We start from the raw sequence: 18,991 nt of genomic DNA on the forward strand, positions 1-18,991 counted from the left end.
AAAAAGAAGAAGACCACAGCAGATGGTTGAAAATTTTCTTTTCTTTTTAATTTCCAAAACCCTGGTGAACAATAATATAAAAATAAAACTGACACTTACATTCTGAAGGGTCATCAGCAGAGAGAGGTGTTGGAAATTTATAAGCAGTTTGTATCTTAATATGCAAAAGAAATTATTTCAACATGGTGTGAGATTAATATTTACTACAAATTAGTAAAGAATTCTATTCTTGCCATGCCAATCTTTGACTTCCATTTCAAGAATACTATGAAAACATGTAAAGAAGGCTGAGTGCCAAAGAACTGATGCTTTTGAATTGTGGTGCTGGACAAGACTCTTGAGAGTGCCCTGCCCTGGAATGCAAGGAGATCAAACCAGTCAATCCTAAAGGAAACTTGAATATTCATCGGAAGGACTGATGCTGAAGCTGAAGCTCCAATACTTTGGCCACCTGATGTGAAGAGCTGACTTGTTAGAAAGACCCTGATGCTGGGAAAGATTGAAGGCAAAAGGAGAAGGGGAAGACAGAGGATGAGATAGTTGGATGGCATCATTGACTCAACAGGCATGAGTTTGAGCAAACTCTGGGAGACAGTGAAGCACAAGGAAGCCTTCCTATGGGGAAGCAAAGAGTTGGACATGACTTAGCAACTGAACAACAACAACAGTGAAAACATGTATGACCAGTGGAGGACTATGTATGACCAGTGGAGGACTATGGCTATTCAAACCAAAATGGGAAGAGGATTGGCAAGTAGAAACAGAGGGGCTGCCCTGGAGACAAGTATATCTGAGCTTGATCCTAAAAACCTGGTCATTGCCAGCACCTTCAGTGTGAAGACTAAAGTTGTCTATGTGCCACTCCCAAAGAAAGCATAGCTCCATGTTTTTGGTGGCTGTTATTAGTATCCATATCCTTCTAGTCACTGGAACTAGAAACATGGACTGTTTTAATTCTCAGTCTATTTGATCATGCATGAAGTCCTGTTGCCCCAACCAGCCTGTTTTGGGGTCATCATTATCAGATCAAATCCTCATTATTCCTTCCTGGACTCTGGTAATTGCTTCTCATTAGTGTCCACACCTTTGTTTCCCTAGACCCCAACCCATCATTCACTCAGTTGTCAGAATTTTTATTCCAAGACTTACATGTGGTCATATCACTCTCTTTTTAATGTTAATGAATCCGCAATATCAATAAAAACCAAGTCCAATTTTCTAAACATGGTTTTTTGATCCCTGACAACCAGGTTTCCTTCCCAGATACAACTCTCACCGTGTCCCACCTATCTCCAACCTCACACTCAAATCACAGTTGATTGCTTGTCACACACTCCAAAGATACTATTTATCTTTTTAATATCAAACCAGAAATTCCTGCACATCTTGTACTCAAGCTATATGGTCCAAACCCAGGGTTACTTTATCAATGAGATTTATCATACCATAACCAGACCTCATAATGATAGCTAACACAAAAGAGACTCTTCTTATGTGCCAGGCTGTAGTCTAAGCTATTTTATGGGTAGCATTCTGTTCGATACTTACAACTCTGATATAAAATTGTGTGAGTCTGAGAAAATGACAGAACCTTTCTGAATCTCACTGTTCCAGTCTTCAAAACTGGGAATGCCAGTTCATGATTCCATGATATTAATAGTTATGAGAATGGTTGAATTAATGAATGCAGGTCATTATCTCTTATAAAGTAATGAATACAGTGTCTTGATGCCCAGACGGGGCTCAAGGTGTGGTAGCTAAATAGCTGAACTTTATATCCAAATTTCTCCCCACCTCACCTACTCATTTGAAAGGTTTTAAAACTTAATTCTAAAAGGGTAACTTTTTGTTGAAAGGATCCTTATTTAAGGCTAAGTGGTAAAGTAAGCACTGGGATTGGTTAAACTGGGAGTTTGGGCTTCAAAGAACTATGAGTTAAAAATTTTCAAATTTAAAGAGAAAACCATTAAGTCATCAACACAACCAAAAATTTTTGGCATATAAAACAAATTTAAAGTCCTTAAAATTAAATAAAAGAAACCCTTTTAACTCAGTGTATTTAACTCTTACTCTGTGAGAGGCACAAAGGAACTAGCTCCTCAAAAGAAAAATACACCTTCTGGGTGTATAAGGTTGATCAGGGAGAATGAGATATCCACATCAGACAGTGCAGGTGGAGCCTCACTGATAATATTGTCCTCCACATTTGAGGTATAAATTGGGATGTAAACGATAGGTGAGGTTTCCAATTTAGAGATAGCATTTGTTTTCCAAAATCATGAAGTTATTAAAAGCAGAGATATCACTTTGCTGACAAAGGTCCATATAGTCAAGGCTGTGGTTTTTCCAGTAGTCAGATACAGATGTGAGAGTTGGACCATAAAGAAGGCTGAGACCTGGAGAATTGGTGCTTTTGAATTGTCATGCTGGAGAAGACTCTTGAGAGTCCCTTGGACAGCAAAGAGATCAAACCAGTCAATCCTAAAGGAGATCAACCCTGAATATTGATTGGAAGGATTGATGGTGAAGCTCCATCAATACTTTGGCGTCCTGATGTGAAGAGCCGACTCATTGGAAAAGACTCTGATCCTGGGGAAGACTGAAAGCCAGAAGAAAAAGGGGTGACAAAGGATGAGATGGTTGGATGGCATCATCGACTCAATGGACATGAGTTTGAGCAAACTCCAGGAGATAGTGAAGGACAGGGAAACCTGGCATGGTGTGGTCCATGGGGTCATGAAGAATCGATCACAACTGAGCGACTGAATAGCAACCTTTCTTCTTTTTTTTTTTAGTAACATGCCCAACATAAACCCTGAAAAAACAAACCCAGGACTCTGTCACAGTTCATAGCTTTCTCTCTTATGCTTTGAAGTGCCCTTCCATGAATCCTGAATCAGAAATGAACTGTAAACAATACTTTGCAAGGGACATATGGAGCAGCGAGTTGAACAGATGGGAAACTGAAAAGTGTGATAGTCTCATCGTGTTTTAAGAAAATGGTGGTGGTGCTCAGGTGTGTATCCATGTATAGGGGGACACCATGCTGATGTTCTCTTAGTGGTTTGGCTGTTTTCTTCCTCCAACAATGCAGTAGGTGATGGCAATTTATGGAGTATTGTTCTGCTTTACTTTGTGTTAGGCACTACGTTTGAATCAAGGAGAAGGAAAATAACAGTTTGCCGTTACTCCTCAAGGAAAGGTTACACATATATAAAAGCCAGTGTCCTCTGCATGCTGGTCATTGGTAGTAATTCTTGATATGGGGCTCTTTGTTGCCCCTTGGAGATCAATTGGTAGAAAGCCTCTTGCTGGTTGCTTGGCCCTGCTCAGCGTGTAGGAGGGAGTTTAACATGGACATTAAAAAAGTAATTTTCTCCAAAGCAAACCCTCTAATAACAACAATAGACCCAGGAGTGTGTCAGTTGACAGGGTACACATCCCTTCTGTGGATTTAGGAGACAAAAAAAACAAATGCAGTGTTACAGATGACTTGTTTTTGGTCATGCAAACCCCCATTCCCCTGTATTTTAGAAAAATCTAAGAAATTTGAATGTAAATTAGATAGTGATTTAGTGATTATATTATTAATTTTTGTTTTGTTTGGTTAAAAAAAACATATTCCTTTTTCAAAGAGATGATTACTCTCTTTGAGGAAGGGATGTAGGGACGAAATGATATGCCTGATACTTGCTTTAAAATACTCCTGGGGAAAAATATAGATGAAGCATGATGCAAAATCTTGAGAAATGTTGCATCTGGGAAATGGGTAAATGGAGGTTCTTTATATAATTTTCTCATTTTTTTGGCGTATGATTGAAAACTCACAGTAAAAAAATTTCTGCTTTGCCATTTAAGGTCCTGTGACCTTGGGTAGAACATTTAATCTCTCCTTGTATTCTGGTTTCCTCAACAGCAAAGCAGGGATAGCTGTGCTATGTGGATTGAATGGAAAAGGGTCAGTGCACAGTGCAGGGCCTGCCACAGAGCAAGCATTCAATAATTATAGATTATCATTAGTAACGTGCATGGATATGATCAGGGGAAATATTTTCCAACCACTTACCCTCTCACTGCTGGTTTGAGTTCCTTTCTGATCCCTAAGTCAGCCTTATGTTATGAAAAATGAAAATGTATACAGACAAATGTTAAAGCTGATGCTTAATTCTAATTGAATATAGCTCTAACGACACATATAATCTCAAATGACAGACATAACTGAGAATCAGTCATTGAATGATGAGAGGAGGGAGAAGGGAGAAACTTAGGAAGGCAAATATACCACGAACGATGTTTGCTGGTTAACACACTTTATATTTAACAAAATAGTTTTTTAATAATATATTATTTTACACATCAAATATTGTTGCTAGAATCCCCTTTTTACAGTTGAGTGTTTAGTTTTTTTTTTTCTCACTAGTTTTCAGGCACGCCATTTTTCAAAGATTTTAGAAAGTGAATCGTTTTTTAACAGGCATCAGCTGACAAACAGGATGTTGATCCCTTATTTAAACAGAGCTGTAGTTAAAGCCGAGAACCAAAGGCAGAGGAGATGTAGGAGAATTGAGGTGACAGGGTGGCTGCAAACAAAGCTTTCAAAAGGAAAAAAAAAAAAGATTAGGAAGCAACAGATGAAGCCAGAAATCTGCTGTTCAGAGTTTGGAGAGAATTTCTCAATGACCTAGGTAGAAGGAAGCTGTAAAGTGTTTATCAGTTGATGAGAAATTCTGTCACAGTATCGGTTCATCTCTCCCTAAAGGGGCAGGGGAGGGGTGTGGGTGGAAATGTCGGTGCTACAAAATCTTAAAGGAAACATCTTGTAGTGAGACACTGTGAGAAAAGAAACATCCAAGAACAGCAAAATAATCCCTCTCTTTGGCTGGTAACAGGCCGCTGAGCAGCCTTCATTCTGCAAGCCCTCTGAAGAGAGTTTCTTTATGGGTATTATACTCCATTCTTGAAAATTCTTGCAGTGACTATCACTGAGCCAAGACTTTGATGCAAAACGCCTGTACCCTGCCTTGCCTGTTGCTCTTTCCTTCTGTTTTCTAAAAAGGACAGAGTAACTCCTTAATAATAGATGGGGTACTATGCTACATGGCTCTATTAATGATGTTTCTGGGTTTCAAACCTTATTCCTGTCATTTATTATTATTATTTCTTTCCAAGAGTGTAGATTTTTGAAGCTGGCAATAGGCAACCTCAGGGCAAAGAAAGCTCTATAATACATCTCTGTCTAGACATACACCGAAGTGTGGAGTAGTGCCTTTACTTTGGAGTGCAGGAATAAATCATGCAGAATTGTTCATGAATGATTCATGACTGTCTATATGATGTTTCTGGGGTGGTAACAGAAAAGCACCAACCTTGGTGCAAATTGGTGTTCTAAGGAAAGGTGGCTTGATGCGCTCCCTCCTGTGATGCTGGCCTGATATTTGTATCATAACACAAGTGCAGTGTGTGTGAGAAGTGTCAGGTCCAACTTGTCAACACATTAATTTTGGAAATGGCAGTTCTTTCTTGATGATGGGAGGTGCTTCCAGGGAGGAGAGGCTTGGCAATTTTAAAGGAAAACCCAGTGGGTGAGACTAAAGAGATGTATGCCCGGAGGGCAGACCTGTGACCGTGTGGTGATGGGGCCTCACTCCCTTTGGATCTCAGGGCTTCTGATCCTGCCTGTCCCCAAGGGCTCGGAGGCTCCCTAGAGCCACAGCCGCAGCCACCTCTTGCCTGGCAGAAAACCACTCTCTACTGATTATTCTAGACCTCTGGTTCTCAACCAGGTGAAATTCTGCCCCCTCCCATACACCTTGGGGACATTTGGCAATGTTCAGAGACATTCTGTTATGACAATTAGGGGCGCTGCTCTTGGCATTGAGTGGATAGAAGACAAGAATGCTGCTCAACGTCGTAAAAAATGCACAGAACAGCTCCCAGTGACAATTGTCTGGCCCCAAATGTCAATAGTGCTGAGGTTGAGAAACCTTGCCCTGGAAGGCAACACTCCGCTGTAGTTATGGCCAAGCCCAGGTAGGGGTGGGAGCAGAAAAGGACAGAAAGTCAATAATGAAGATAACCTTCAAGGTTCCTCAAGGACCCTACCAGATCTGTGTCAGGGTTTTCAAGACAGGAGAGTGAAATAAGCGACTAGCTACGCTGCGTGGTTTCAGAACAGCTCAGTGTGCACTTGAATCGAGGTGGCATTAGATACCCTGTGTGTTTGTTTGTTTTTTCCTGTTACTATACTAGCAGCATTGCCAGGGCAACCTTGAGACTCTTCAAAGGTTCACTTTAATTGCTTAGTATCTAATATATACATTAAAAAAATGTTCAACAAATGGAATTGTATTGTGCAAGACCCACTCTACCCTAATCTTTAATTTAAATCAGCACTTAAGGTGGAAAGAGTGTCCTGAATCTGTGTTTTAGTCAGACGGCTGAGTGGTCATTAGTATAACATGGCAAACACAGTCCCGAACCAGAAAAACTGCCTGTATACAAGTACTGGCTCTCAGCCAGATCTGAACTCAAGAGCCAGAAGTGTTCAGAAGGCTTCAGATTCACAGTGGGGCTGTTCACCCTGGTTCTGGTATTTATCGTGCCAGGTGACAGAGTGGGTTTAGAGTGTGTTTTGTTATAAGCTGAACTTAAATTCAACATCATGAGAAAGCCTAGAGTTTAATGTTGCAGTTTTGGATACCTGTCTCCCTTTGGATTCTTTAGTCAAGCTCATGGTATTCCTCGCATATTAGTTTTTGATTGGCAGTTTCAAGGTTTTGTGAATGAAATGTGTGGTTTGTAAGAGTCGAATTGTGAGCCCTCACATAATGCACGGAGCACCAGTTTCCCACCCAGCCCAGCAGTGGACCCTCTCAGTGCCCGTCTCTCTTCTCCCCTGCAGGGCAAGATTCACTCAAGGGGAGTGACTGGCTGAATGTTTTTGCATCTTCCTAATCAGGAACGGTCCTTACCCTGATACTGCTTTCCGGAAGCTAGTATGACACAATTTAAAACCTTCCTGTGCAGTTAAATCTGGCCCCTTAGACTCTGAAGAGGAAAAAAGGAATTATTACAAGAGAAAAATGCCATGTTTACAGAAGAGTAAAAGTGGAGTGAGTCGGTAGATGGTGAGCTGGCAGGCCAGAGGTGTCACCAGAGAAGAAGCCTGTTCAAGGCTATTTCTTTCTTTTTGCTCCAGAAATCCAGTGGTAAAGTCACCATCAAGCAAGGATAATTACAAAAGCGGTTTCAATAGCTGTATACTATGTATATTTTGTATAGCAAGAAAGAAAGAGAGAAATGTCCTCTTAGTAAAATATTCACTTTTGTCAACCCTAAAAGGTTTTGCTGGTGACCCTGTTGTAGCTGGCAGGAGTTTGTCTGTTTTGTCTTGTTTTGAACATGTGCTGTGTGGAAGCCATAGCCTCATCTCCTAAGAGCTCATCGTCGGGTGGGAATCGGTTCTACACAGTCTGCTTGCCTTGGCATTCGCGTTTTGAACACTGAGCAGGTTTCCACCAGTCCCCATTGTGACAGTGACAGATGTTACATTCATCCACTTTCACTTCAATGCCAGCCGGAATGATCGTCGTTCCTGCAAAGCAGTTTGGACCTGAAACACATATATAGGCTGATGAGTTGATTAGGTCTGAGAGACTTCCCCCCCTTTTTTTTACCCTTTCCCACCCCAGTTAAAAAAAAAAAGTCCAATCCCCAAAGCCATGAATGAGTAGGTCAGACTACTCTTACCCTCATATCTTTAAGGAGTTTTCTAGTCATCTCCCTTAAATGCAAGCTTTTAACTTCTGTCTTTTGCACAGAGCTCTTATTCCACATATGTGTCATGCATTAAAAAAAAAAAAGTAACAATGCTCAAAAAAGAAAAAAGGTCTTAATATCTATGACTGAGTATATGCATTTTTCTAAAGTAAGATATGGATTAAAGTCTATTTGCTTTATTCTCTGAGTGTTAAGACTGCCAGAGTGTCCCCTGGAACCTGAATGAGGGTCTAGCATGGTTAGCATCACTGTCTGTGCCCGTGGCCTGGCCTTTCCCTTCCCAGAGTAGGTATGAGACAGTGAACTTGCTCACTCCCTGGTTTCAGCACCTCCCCAGGCCCAATTCCTGGAATCCCCAGCTTGTTTCTTGATAATAATGAATAATTCATGACAAGATGATTTATTCATGTCCAAAACAAACTTTGTTAGAGGTTCATTTGATTTTTATAAAAGGAGTTCTTTTAATCCGCTGGCTATCTAATATTTTTTTTTTTTTAAAGAATGACTTAAAGAGTTGGCTTTTGAAAGTCAGCAGGAATTTTACTTTTTCAGTTTCAGAAAAGCTTTGCTCAAAATGTCACTTGCTTGTTATAGATAAATGTGTTTAAAATTCACCAATCTTTTTTTCTTAACTTCTTGTCTTTTTCCTCTTTCTGTTACTTTCCTTTTATTTTCACTCTCTAATTTTTGTTTTTTTTTAAACCTTCCTATGTAAAAATGCCAGTGTTCAGTATGGGTGATATTATTTCTCCCATTCAAATGGGATAAAGATTGCTTCCCAAGGTGCAATAAATTATAGTGGGGTAGTACAAATTGCTCTTTCCTAGAAATGATTTGGTGTAAACCTCTGGTGTACATATTTAAATACAGAGAGAGAGCACTGAGTTGTGTCTACTAATGATTTATTCATCCAACATTACTGGCCACTTGCCATAACCACTAGAGAGTAACATGGCAATGCACATCAGCATCAGTGCCCTACTTTCACTTTCTTATCACTTGATAAGAATTTATGAGACGATCTTTACTATGAAGTAAATGAAATCAGGGCTGATTTGTAGTTCACTTCATAGTTGGAAACTTGCCTTTCTAAAATAGTAATTGTTACATTATTTCTCACCCAGAAGTATTTAATACGTTACAGGTTTAATTGCCCTGGTTTCAGAGCTCCTGGAGCTCAGTTGTGCATGTGCTCGCCAACGGTGTTTGTACACCTATGCCTTTCCTTCACTCAGGTGGACAGAATCTTGGGGTGTGTGCCTGGGTGTGAAGAGCCAGTGAAAGTAGGAGGGATATAATGGATCCACACTGGTAATTAAATGGCTTAGCAAACTATGCCCTCACCCAGGAGTGTGCTCCTTGGTAAGATGCTATGGTTAAAAGCTCTTGGCCATCTTAATTGCTGATTACTTAAGGGTCACTGTATCAGTTTTAAGTCTTAGGATTTAGGTCATGGTTTGATAGATTGAACTGCCTTTGGGACTACACCTCTCTGGAAAAATTCCACACCAAATCATGAATTTGTTCTGTTATTAGAGAACTTGGGAAAGAGATATTTTCAGTATGTAGCTGGTTTTCCCATGGCTGCTATTGACAGACCTCTCTCAGTCTTGCTGGTTCTTGGCTGGATAGGGTCTCACCATAGCCACACAAGCTTCAGAAGATAAACTAGATGAACACTAATTCCTGGTTTCCTAGAACCAGCCCAGAGGAACCAGTAGTTTCTCTCTCTCCACTTCCTGATATCTAACCAACTGTTTTCACCCTAATTGAATACTTTTAACTTTTCCAGATAGGAAAATATTTTTTTTCTAAACAGTGGTTCCAAAACAAAGAAGTCCATGAAACAGAACAGGTAGAAAGGTAGAATGTTATCCAGAAAGAGTTTTTCCATTTGGAAATCTGTCAGTAGAATCTTAACTGTGTGTGTGTGTGTGTGTGTGTGTAGAGTCACACTACTGGCTCACGGGGGGCAGGTACATCTCAAGAGAAAAAGGCAGGGAGGGGTCTTGGTAAAAAGATTTCTGGAAAGTCATCTTGCTTGGAACTCTGGTTTTCATGTCTGCCCCCTTTCAGCATATATTGGTACCATACAATGATCAGATATTTGATCAGACCATATACATCATTTCTTAAAAGTCATATAGAATTCTTGCATTATCAGTTCAGGAAATATTTTTCTTATTTATTTTTAATTGAGGGATAACTGCTTTACAGTATTGTGTTGGTTTCTGCCAAACATCAACATGAATCAGCCATAGGTATACATATGTCCCCTCCCTCTTGAACTTCCCTCCTCCCCTCCTTCCCCATCCCACCCCTCTAGGTTGTTACAGAGCCCCAGTTTGAATTCCCTGAGTCATACAGCAAATTCCCATTGGCTATCTATTTTACATATGGTAATATATGTTTCCATGTTACTGTCTCCATACATCCCACCCTCTCCTTCTTATCCCCCCACCATGTCCATAAGTCTGTTCTCTCTGTCTGTGACTCAGCTCAGGAAATACTAATTGTTATTGATTGACAGAATACAAAGATGAATCTTTTGCAGTTTCCCAGGATTCACCAAAGTTGCTGCCTATAAATAGCATAGTAATCTCTGGACAGTCTGCTCGGCAGCCAGGGGTATTATACCGAATCAAAAACTCCTGTTTGATCTCATTAACAGTGATTTTAGTAGCACCTATCTGAGAACTTCAGCTGTAACTAGAGCAAACTTCAAGTTTGCTGTTAATAGCCTTATCTGCTTAAAAGTAATTTAGGTAATTGTCAAGCACAATTGTTGGCACTATTTAGAAATTCTTCTGGTCTTGGCCCTTTCTCCTTAATGTTGGTGACAGTAAGTACTAATTTGCTTTCAGCATGCGAGTATCTTACATGAATACCTCAAAGAAGAAATCTGTGTTTCTATATATTCTCTTACTTTGACTGGGGGTTGGGTGGGTGCTGCTTTTCTTTTGCCTTGGTTTAGGTGAAAGAATAAGTCTTAGAGTGACCTTAATGGCAAAGCAACAAATTTTAATGCAGAAAACTTGGAGAGACTCCAGAGCGGAATAGTGAAAATGATTAAACTGAAGGCTGGCAAATAGGACCTTTGAGAAAAGGTTAAAGGGATTGGAATTATTTAATCTAGAAAGAGAAAACAGAGGTATGACTCAATAACTCTCAGGGAATGAAGGCTTATTATGTAAAAATGGTGACCAAATGTTCTTTCTCTCTTCTGACACCTGGAATAAGAGGAAATGGAGATGCATTGATTCTTAAGGAATTGGAAGCACACACACACACACAAATAGCTCAAAGAACTGAGAATTAAGTGTGGCAGTTGCCAATAGTGTGGTGAGGTCTTTTCTTTCAGAGATCTCAAAGAACATATGAGGTCTCATCTGTCAGGTAGATTGAAATCATCAACTCCTTGAAAATACGAACTGAGTATCTGTTAATTTCTGATGGTCCAGGACTAGTACTGTGTCTTACAAATATTAAACAACAACAACAACAACAACACCCAGTATGTGCTTGGTTGGGCTTCCCTGGTAGCTCAGTGGTAAGGAACCTGCCTGCCAATACATGTTGATCCCTGGGTTGGGAAGATCCTCTGCAGAAGGAAATGGCAACCCACTCCAGTATTCTTGCCTGGAGAATCCCATGGACAACGGAGCCTGGTGGGCTACAGTCCATGGGGTCATAAAAGAGTTGGACATGACTGAGTGACTAAACAACAAATATACTTGCTTAGCTGAATGCAATAGTATGAAGTAGCTAGTTATCTACTGGCAGAAAATTACTTTCTGAAATTTCAGATCAGGCCTAAGATATATAGTTATCACGCCTCACCCTAGCAATATAGAAATATTTATTAATTAACGGAAACAGTGAACATCTGCTTGACTATGCCAAAGCCTTTGACTGTGTGGATCACAAAAAACTGTGGAAAATTCTTAAAGAGATGGGATTACCAGACCACCTGACCTACCTCTTGAGAAATTGGTATGCAGGTCAAGAATCTACAGTTAGAACTGGACATGGAACAATAGATTGGCTCCAAATTGGGAAAGGAGTACATCAAGGCTGTATATTGTCACCCTGCTTATTTAACTTCCATACAGAGTACATCATGAGAAACGCTGGGCTGGATGAAGCACAAGCTAGAATCAAGATTGTCGGGAGAAATATCAATAACCTTAGATATGCAGATGACACCACCCTTATGGCAGAAAGTAAAGAGGAAATAAAGAGCCTCTTGTTGAAAGTGAAAGAGAAGAGTGAAAAAGCTGGCTTAAAACTCAAATTCAAAAGATGAAGATCATGGCATCTGGTCCCATCACTTCATGGGAAATAGATGGGGAAACAGTGACAGATTTTATTATTTTGGGCTCCAAACTCACTGCAGAGGTGACTGCAACCATGAAATTAAAAGATGCTTACTCCTTGGAAGAAAAGTTATGACCAACATAGACAGCATATTAAAAAGTAGACACTTTGCCAACAAAGGTCCGTCTAGTCAAAGCTATGGTTTTTCCAGGAGTCATGTATGGATGTAAGAGTTGGACTATAAAGAAAGCTGAGTGCTGAAGAATTGATGCTTTTGAACTGTGGTGTTGGAGAAGACTCTTGAGAGTCCCTTGGACTGCAAGGAGATCCAACCAGTCCACCCTAAAGGAAATCAGTCCTGAATATTCATTGGAAGGACTGATGTTGAAACTGAAATTCCAATACTTTGGCCACTGGATGCGAAGAACTGACTCATTTGAAAAGACCCTGATGCTGGGAAAGATTGAAGGCAGGAGGAGAAGGGGACGACAGAGGATGAGATGGCTGGATTGTATCATGGACTCAATGGACCTAAGTTGGAGTAAACTCTGGGAGCTGGCAATGGACAGGGAGGCCTGGCGTGCTATGGTCCATGGGGTTGCAAATAGTTGGTCACAACTGAGCAACTGAACTGAACTGGGAACAGTTATAATTTCCTAATCACTTACTTCGTGCCAGGAATTTGTCTCATTTAGTCTTTCCAATAGACCATATAAGATGCATGTACTTATTCTGAGGACACTGAGCCTCAGAAATAACTTGCCTGAGCTCACATATCTAAGAAGAGGCATCAATGGGACATGGACTCAGATCTGACCTGTAGGAAAGAAGGCGGAGTCTCGGAGTGCACTGCAATTCTGAGCTTCTGATGAGAATTTGGGAACTTTGTTGGCTTTAGTATTGAGGATACATATTAGGTTAGAAACTTGATGGCTAAAAAGAAGTAAGGCTGTTTTCCTATAGATCTTTGTCAGATCTCTCAAAAATTTACTAGTTTTATATTGGGTATCCATATTAGGTTAATGTATCTATATAGTTGCCAGAAAGCTTAATTCATGTAAAAAAGAAATTCCTCCTGGAGCAGATGCCTGGACACAGAGGCTTTGGCTTTCTTTTGATCTGCAGTGAAGTTCCCATTGGTACTGGAGGTAGACCAGCTAGGAAGGAGAATGAAATTAGACTTTGACTCAGGAGACCTGGTTCAAGGTGTATTTCCATGATTGATCCTCTACATTACTTTAGGCAAGCACTCTATGATGCAAATATGGATGGAAGTCCATATGGTCAAGTTTCAGAGAGGATTCATAGTTTAGAAAATGCAGTAAGATTGGAAATGCAATTTATATCTTTACTGGGATTTGGAGCAGGACGGGAAGAAGAAAAAGCAGGCTAAGGATTCTGTTCTATGAGAAGAATTTTCCATGAAACACATTTTTTTTTCTATTATCCTATACTTCTCTAAGCACCTATTTTGCATACCTAAAAATAAAAACTGTTTTGCAAACATTTTTTCATATTATTCATAAGAAATCTCATAAGGAAGACCAATATATGGAATACCCAACAGCAGAGCTTCTCTGGTGAGGTGGCCATGGGGATTCTGGAGTTCTATCATTTCAGCAGGATTTTTTCCTAACTTACCACCAAAATCTTGCAGCGGTATCCCATGAGGCATCTGCATAGAATATCTAGTGATGGGAGAAAAAAGCATCTAGAATGATTTCCTCCAGCATCAGTAATCTAAGAAACCAGAGAATTAGAAGGGATTCTGTCATATTTGAGATTGTAAGAACTGAGCAGATGTGCTCTGCTGCTGAAGTTCTCTTTCTTGATAAGCCCTGAAATGTTCCTCATAACAAGTGTGTAGAGAGTATATGGAAAAGAAAGTCTGTAGCTACTCAGACCACACCTCCTAAGATCTATGTTTGCTTATGATGTTAAATATCACTTCTGTTGTAGAACAAATATGTAACCTGAAATCCATGTTCTCAGAGAGATACTCTCAGAGCTGTGGAAGATGGTAACAGAGAGTTTGACCAATGGGTTTGTGGAAAGACTGTGCGTGGGGACAGGGGAAGAGAGGGGAGGGTATGACCCATTGAGGAAATTAAAAAGCCAGTGGGGTTACAATGATAAGTGCAGTGAGAAGTGGCTGGGAAAACAGTGATACTTTGGAGCTGGGGGCACCTATTGGCTTGCAAGAACCATTGTTAAATAGTCAGGAATTTTAAAACCTGCTGATAGTATCTTGGTAGCTTGAGATTAACATATGGGAAGTACTTATGCCAGTGAAAGCAGCAAATGCTAAAAGTAAGAATTTTAACTGCTTCTCTCCCCACCTGAAAGCCAAATCATGTAATCATCTATTAATATATCACCAGGTTAGGGCTCAGGATTTACGGCCTTGTTGGACATGTTAAAAAGTCTGGTCTTTATTCTAAAAGCAATTGGAAATGACTGAAGTATTTAGGGATTTGTGTGTCTGTATGCATGTCAACATCTGTGCATATGCATGCATGTATATGGTCATGAAGTAAAGACTAATTTCATAAACTGCACCAGTGTACCACATGATTGGTCTGCAGGGCACCTATCTTTGGACTATATGTGATATGTCTTGGTGGATGTAGGGACCTTTGAGATTGCATACAGAGTAGAAACTTCACACGCCCGGGCACTAGTGAGATGGTAAAAGCACATCATTATCTCCTTTGATCTAAGGCTTTAAAAGTACTGCTAAAATGCTGGGGTAGTATTAAATTAGCATTGGCAATTAACACATTGGCTTGAATTAACTGATTAGATTATCCCTTATAGAAAGTAAGATCCTAAGTAAGATCCATGAAGTATGCAAATTGATCTGGAAGAAGGAAAATGTTGGAAGGAGGGAACAGGTAATTTCTAGGATAGTTTAGTCGGAGTCCCTTAGGGGATGAGGGTCATGTTCTAGCTGATGGAGATACTGGGCTATTTGGGGAAATGGAAGATCCTATCAGTCAAGCAATAAACTGATCTTGGAAAATTCAAGCATAAAAAGCACTAATTAAGCTTGTATCTAGAGAATATCCAATATAGCCAAGCTTGGAGGTAATATAATCGGTTGTTGTTCAGTCACTAAGTTGTGTCCGATTCTTTGTGACCTCATGGACTGCAGCATGCCAGGCTTCCCTGTCCTCCCAGAGTTTGCTCAAACTCATGTCCATTGAGTCGGTGTTACCATCCAACCATCTCTCTGTCACCCGTTTCTCCTCCTGCCTTCAATCTTTTCCAGCATCAGGGTCTTTTCCAGTCAGCCCTTTGCATCAGGTGGCCAAAGCTTCATTGGCGCTTCAGTGTCAGTCCTTCCAATGAATATTCAGAGTTGATTTCCTTTAGAATTGACTGGTTTGATCTCCTTGCTGTCCAAGGGACCCGCAAGAGTCTTCTCCAGCACCACAATTTGAAAGCATCAATTCTTCAGTGCTCAGCCTTCTTTATGGTCCAACTCTCACATCTGTACATGACTACTGAAAAAACCATAGCTTTGCCAGATGACCTTTATTGGCAAAGTGATATCTGCCTTTTAATACACTGTCTAGGTTTGTCATAGCTTTTCTTCCAAGGAGCAAATGTCTTTTAATTTCATGGCTGCAGTCACTGTATATAGTGATTTTGGAGCCCAAGAAAATAAAATCTGCCACTATTTCCATTTTTCTCCATCTGTTAGCCATAAAGTAGATATAAACAGTAGCAAGGACCAAAATCATGCCACAGATCTGACCCAGTGAAGACACACTCTTTGGGTGCAGACATAGCAGCCTGCTCCATCAATATTCCCAACCCATGATCCTGGATGTTGCTGTGAGATTCACTGGCAGAGCTGGCTCTCTGACAAGTCTTGCCAGGATGGAGATTATGTAGTTCTTCTTGAAATCACTAGCTGTCAATGGAAAGTAAGCAGTGGGTGAGCCTGAAGACAGAGCCTAGTCAAGTCCTTGCACCTTAGCTGTAAGAGAGCCTGGGGCATGGATACCTGCATTCTGGCACTTGTAGCTTCTTGAGGGAGAGAGAGGCTTGCTTCATATATTGAGGATTCCCCAGTCATAGGAAGGAGGCAGTTCATTTCTGATGCTAAATAGGACTGGGAAAGGAGTCAATGAGGGCTGACTTCATGTGCTTCAGCATTTTCTGGGGCTGACTGTCAGTATGTTTGTCTAGCAACCAGGTTAACAGAGTAAATATTAAGAACAAGACTGCTCTAACCATGAATGATACAGCTGTTAAGACAGAGTTTCTGCCCTCACAGAGCTGACATTCTAGGGGGGGATGAATCAGACAAACAGTAGAAAAACAAACAGGACATTTCAAGTCATTTTGTGCTATAAAGAAAATAAGCAAGGCAGTGTAGTTGAGGACCTAAAGTCAGGAAAGGGACAGTCCTCTGAGTTTACAGAACATGTTTTATATATGTCTTTGTAGAGCTGTGAGATGTCATCATGAATCCTACTGCATACGTGAGGAAAATGAAGCTCAGAGAGATCAAGCCACTTGCCGAAGGGCAGAGAGCTAAATGCTGGGAGAGCGTAAATGCCCGTCATCCTGTTCTGACTGCTTTCCTTGAGCAGAGGCTTTTTTATGTGTGCTATCACTTACTGCAAATGTCAGCCAGAATGATACCCTCTCCTGTTCCTGACTTCCTAGCTTGCTCTTTTTTTTTTTTAACTTTTTATTTGCTATTGGAGTCGTGGCTCAGACAGTAAAGAATTTGCCTGCAATGCTGGAGACCTGGGTTAGATCCCTGGGTTGGGCAGATCCCCTGGAGAAGGGAATGGCAATCCACTCCAGTATTCTTGCCTGGAGAATCCCATGGACAGAGGAGCCTGGCAGGCTATAGTTCATATGCTGGCAAAGAGTTGGACATGACTGAGTGAGTAACACTTGTACAGTTGATTAACAATGTTGTGAAAGTTTCAGTGAACAGCAAAGGAACTCAGCCATATGTATACATGTATCCATTCTCCCCCAAACTCCCCTCCCATCCAGGCTGCCACATAACATTGAGCAGAGTTCCCTGTGCTATATAGTAGGACTGTGTTATCCATTTTAAATAGTGTGTACATGTCCATCCCAAACTCTCTAACCCCATCTTGCTCCTGTAGGAAGCTCAGATGAGATCCAGATCCAATTGGCAACACTGAATTCATTGCACACTTGAGGGGTTCTTTTTAAGAATTTTCACGCACTATCTTACTTCCTCCTCCCATGATCTACTATTTTTCTGTGTTTCATAGATGAGACAACAAGATACAGAAGTGTCGAGTGACTTTCTCAAAGTCACACAGCTAGTGGGTGAGTGAGCTGGGACCCAGAGCCATTTTTTCAGGCTCTGCCCCAGAAGTCAGTCTTCCTGGGTGTAGGAGCTACTCTTCACTTCCTCCAAGTTTTAATAGCACCCACTAGGCTGGAGTCCATGGGGTCGCTAAGAGTCGGACATGACTGAGCGACTTCACTTTCACTTTTTACTTTCATGCATTGGAGAAGGAAATGGCAACCCACTTCAGTAGTCTTGCCTGGAGAATCCCAGGGACAGAGGAGCCTAGTGGGCTGCCATCTATGGGGTCGCACAGAGTCGGACACGACTGAAGTGACTTAGCAGCAGCAGCAGCAGCCACCTTGGGATAGTGTGGGATGGATTAGACAGAAAAGCTGGGATGTTTAAATTCCTGTGTTAGACTGTGTTTGTCAGGGAGCTCAGCTTGGTGCTCTGTGATGACCTAAAGGGGTAGAATGAGGGGTGGTGGGCGGGAGGCTCAAAAGGGAGGGGATATATTCACACTTATAGTTGATTCTCGTTGTGGTACAGCAGAAGCCAATGTAACGTGTACTTTATGCTTAGTTGCTCAGTCGTGTCCGTCTCTGCAATTCCATGAACTGTAGCCCACCAGGCACCTCTGTCCGTGGAGATTCTCTAAGCAAGAATAGTGGAGTGGGCTGCCATGCCCTCCTCCAGGGAATCTTCCCAACCCAGGGGTTAAACCCAGGTCTCCTGCATTGCAGGCAGATTCTTTACTGTCTGAGAGCAATTATCCTTCAGTTTAAAAAAGTAGTGTGAGTGAGGGTGGGGAGGGACACACACATGTGTAGGTAAAGGGGGTGATTGGAAAGAGGAAGGCCATTCTACACAGTCCCTGTGGGGCAGAGAGTGGAGCCCTGCCAGCAGCATTGTTCAGCCTCTTCTCTGTAAGTGCAAAACAGGAATTGCTCCCAAGAAGCGGATATGGCTGAGGAAGAGTGTGGCTCTGATCGTCTTCAGAGGCTGCCAGCCTGGCACTGAGATTCCTCAGCAGGAGGTGCCCTGTTCTTGTTGCTTGTTGACCTAAATCCTCTTTACAATCAAGCCTCCTCCTTCCCAGAGATTTGGAAAGCCAGGCTGGTCATGACCATTTTATAGACACTTCTGGATTATAAATTGGTATATGCTGTCCCTGAAAATCCACCTTCTGACAACTTAATATCGCTTGCCAGCGCCCCCCCCCCCCTCTTTTTTGAGTATTGCAATTTCTGGCCTTGATTTGAAAATTTATTATTGATGCTTGGTGTCTTTTGGAAATTGGCTGTAAACGATCTTCCTGCTGCATAAATGAGGCAGATTCCTATTGTGTAAGGCCATAAACATCCTATATTTATTTGACAGGGCATCTAAATCATTGTTACAGCAAATACTAGGCTTGTAGGCATCCATGTGGGATTGAATTGGATTGGATTATGTTCCTCCTCTTAACCGATTTTAATTCTCTGCTTCCTGAAGTCTGAGAGATGTTATTGGGCTACTGAAAAGCAAATAGGCTTCTGATCAGGTGAACCCATTTCTGACTATTAAAATCTTGGAGAAAATGTTTTTAGAAACCAGTAATTA

At 41.1% G+C, this 18,991-nt stretch overlaps 1 protein-coding gene across 1 annotated transcript in view; it reads right to left on the bottom strand.

The window, feature by feature from the left end:
* Positions 1-4,148: 4,148 nt before the first annotated feature.
* Positions 4,149-18,991, bottom strand: part of VWC2L (von Willebrand factor C domain containing 2 like) — a 214,028-nt gene continuing 199,185 nt past the window's right edge. Inside the window, exon 4 of the mRNA XM_086341696.1 lies at positions 4,149-7,612. Within this exon, the coding sequence (XP_086197822.1) occupies positions 7,464-7,612 (149 nt within the window). The 3' untranslated portion in view covers positions 4,149-7,463. The remainder of the gene's footprint in view (positions 7,613-18,991) is intronic.

Source organism: Bos grunniens, chromosome 2 (genome assembly GCF_055505025.1).
Source record: "Bos grunniens cultivar Pamir isolate PY7600 chromosome 2, Bosgru_T2T1.0, whole genome shotgun sequence".
NCBI classification, from domain to species: Eukaryota; Metazoa; Chordata; class Mammalia; order Artiodactyla; family Bovidae; genus Bos; species Bos grunniens.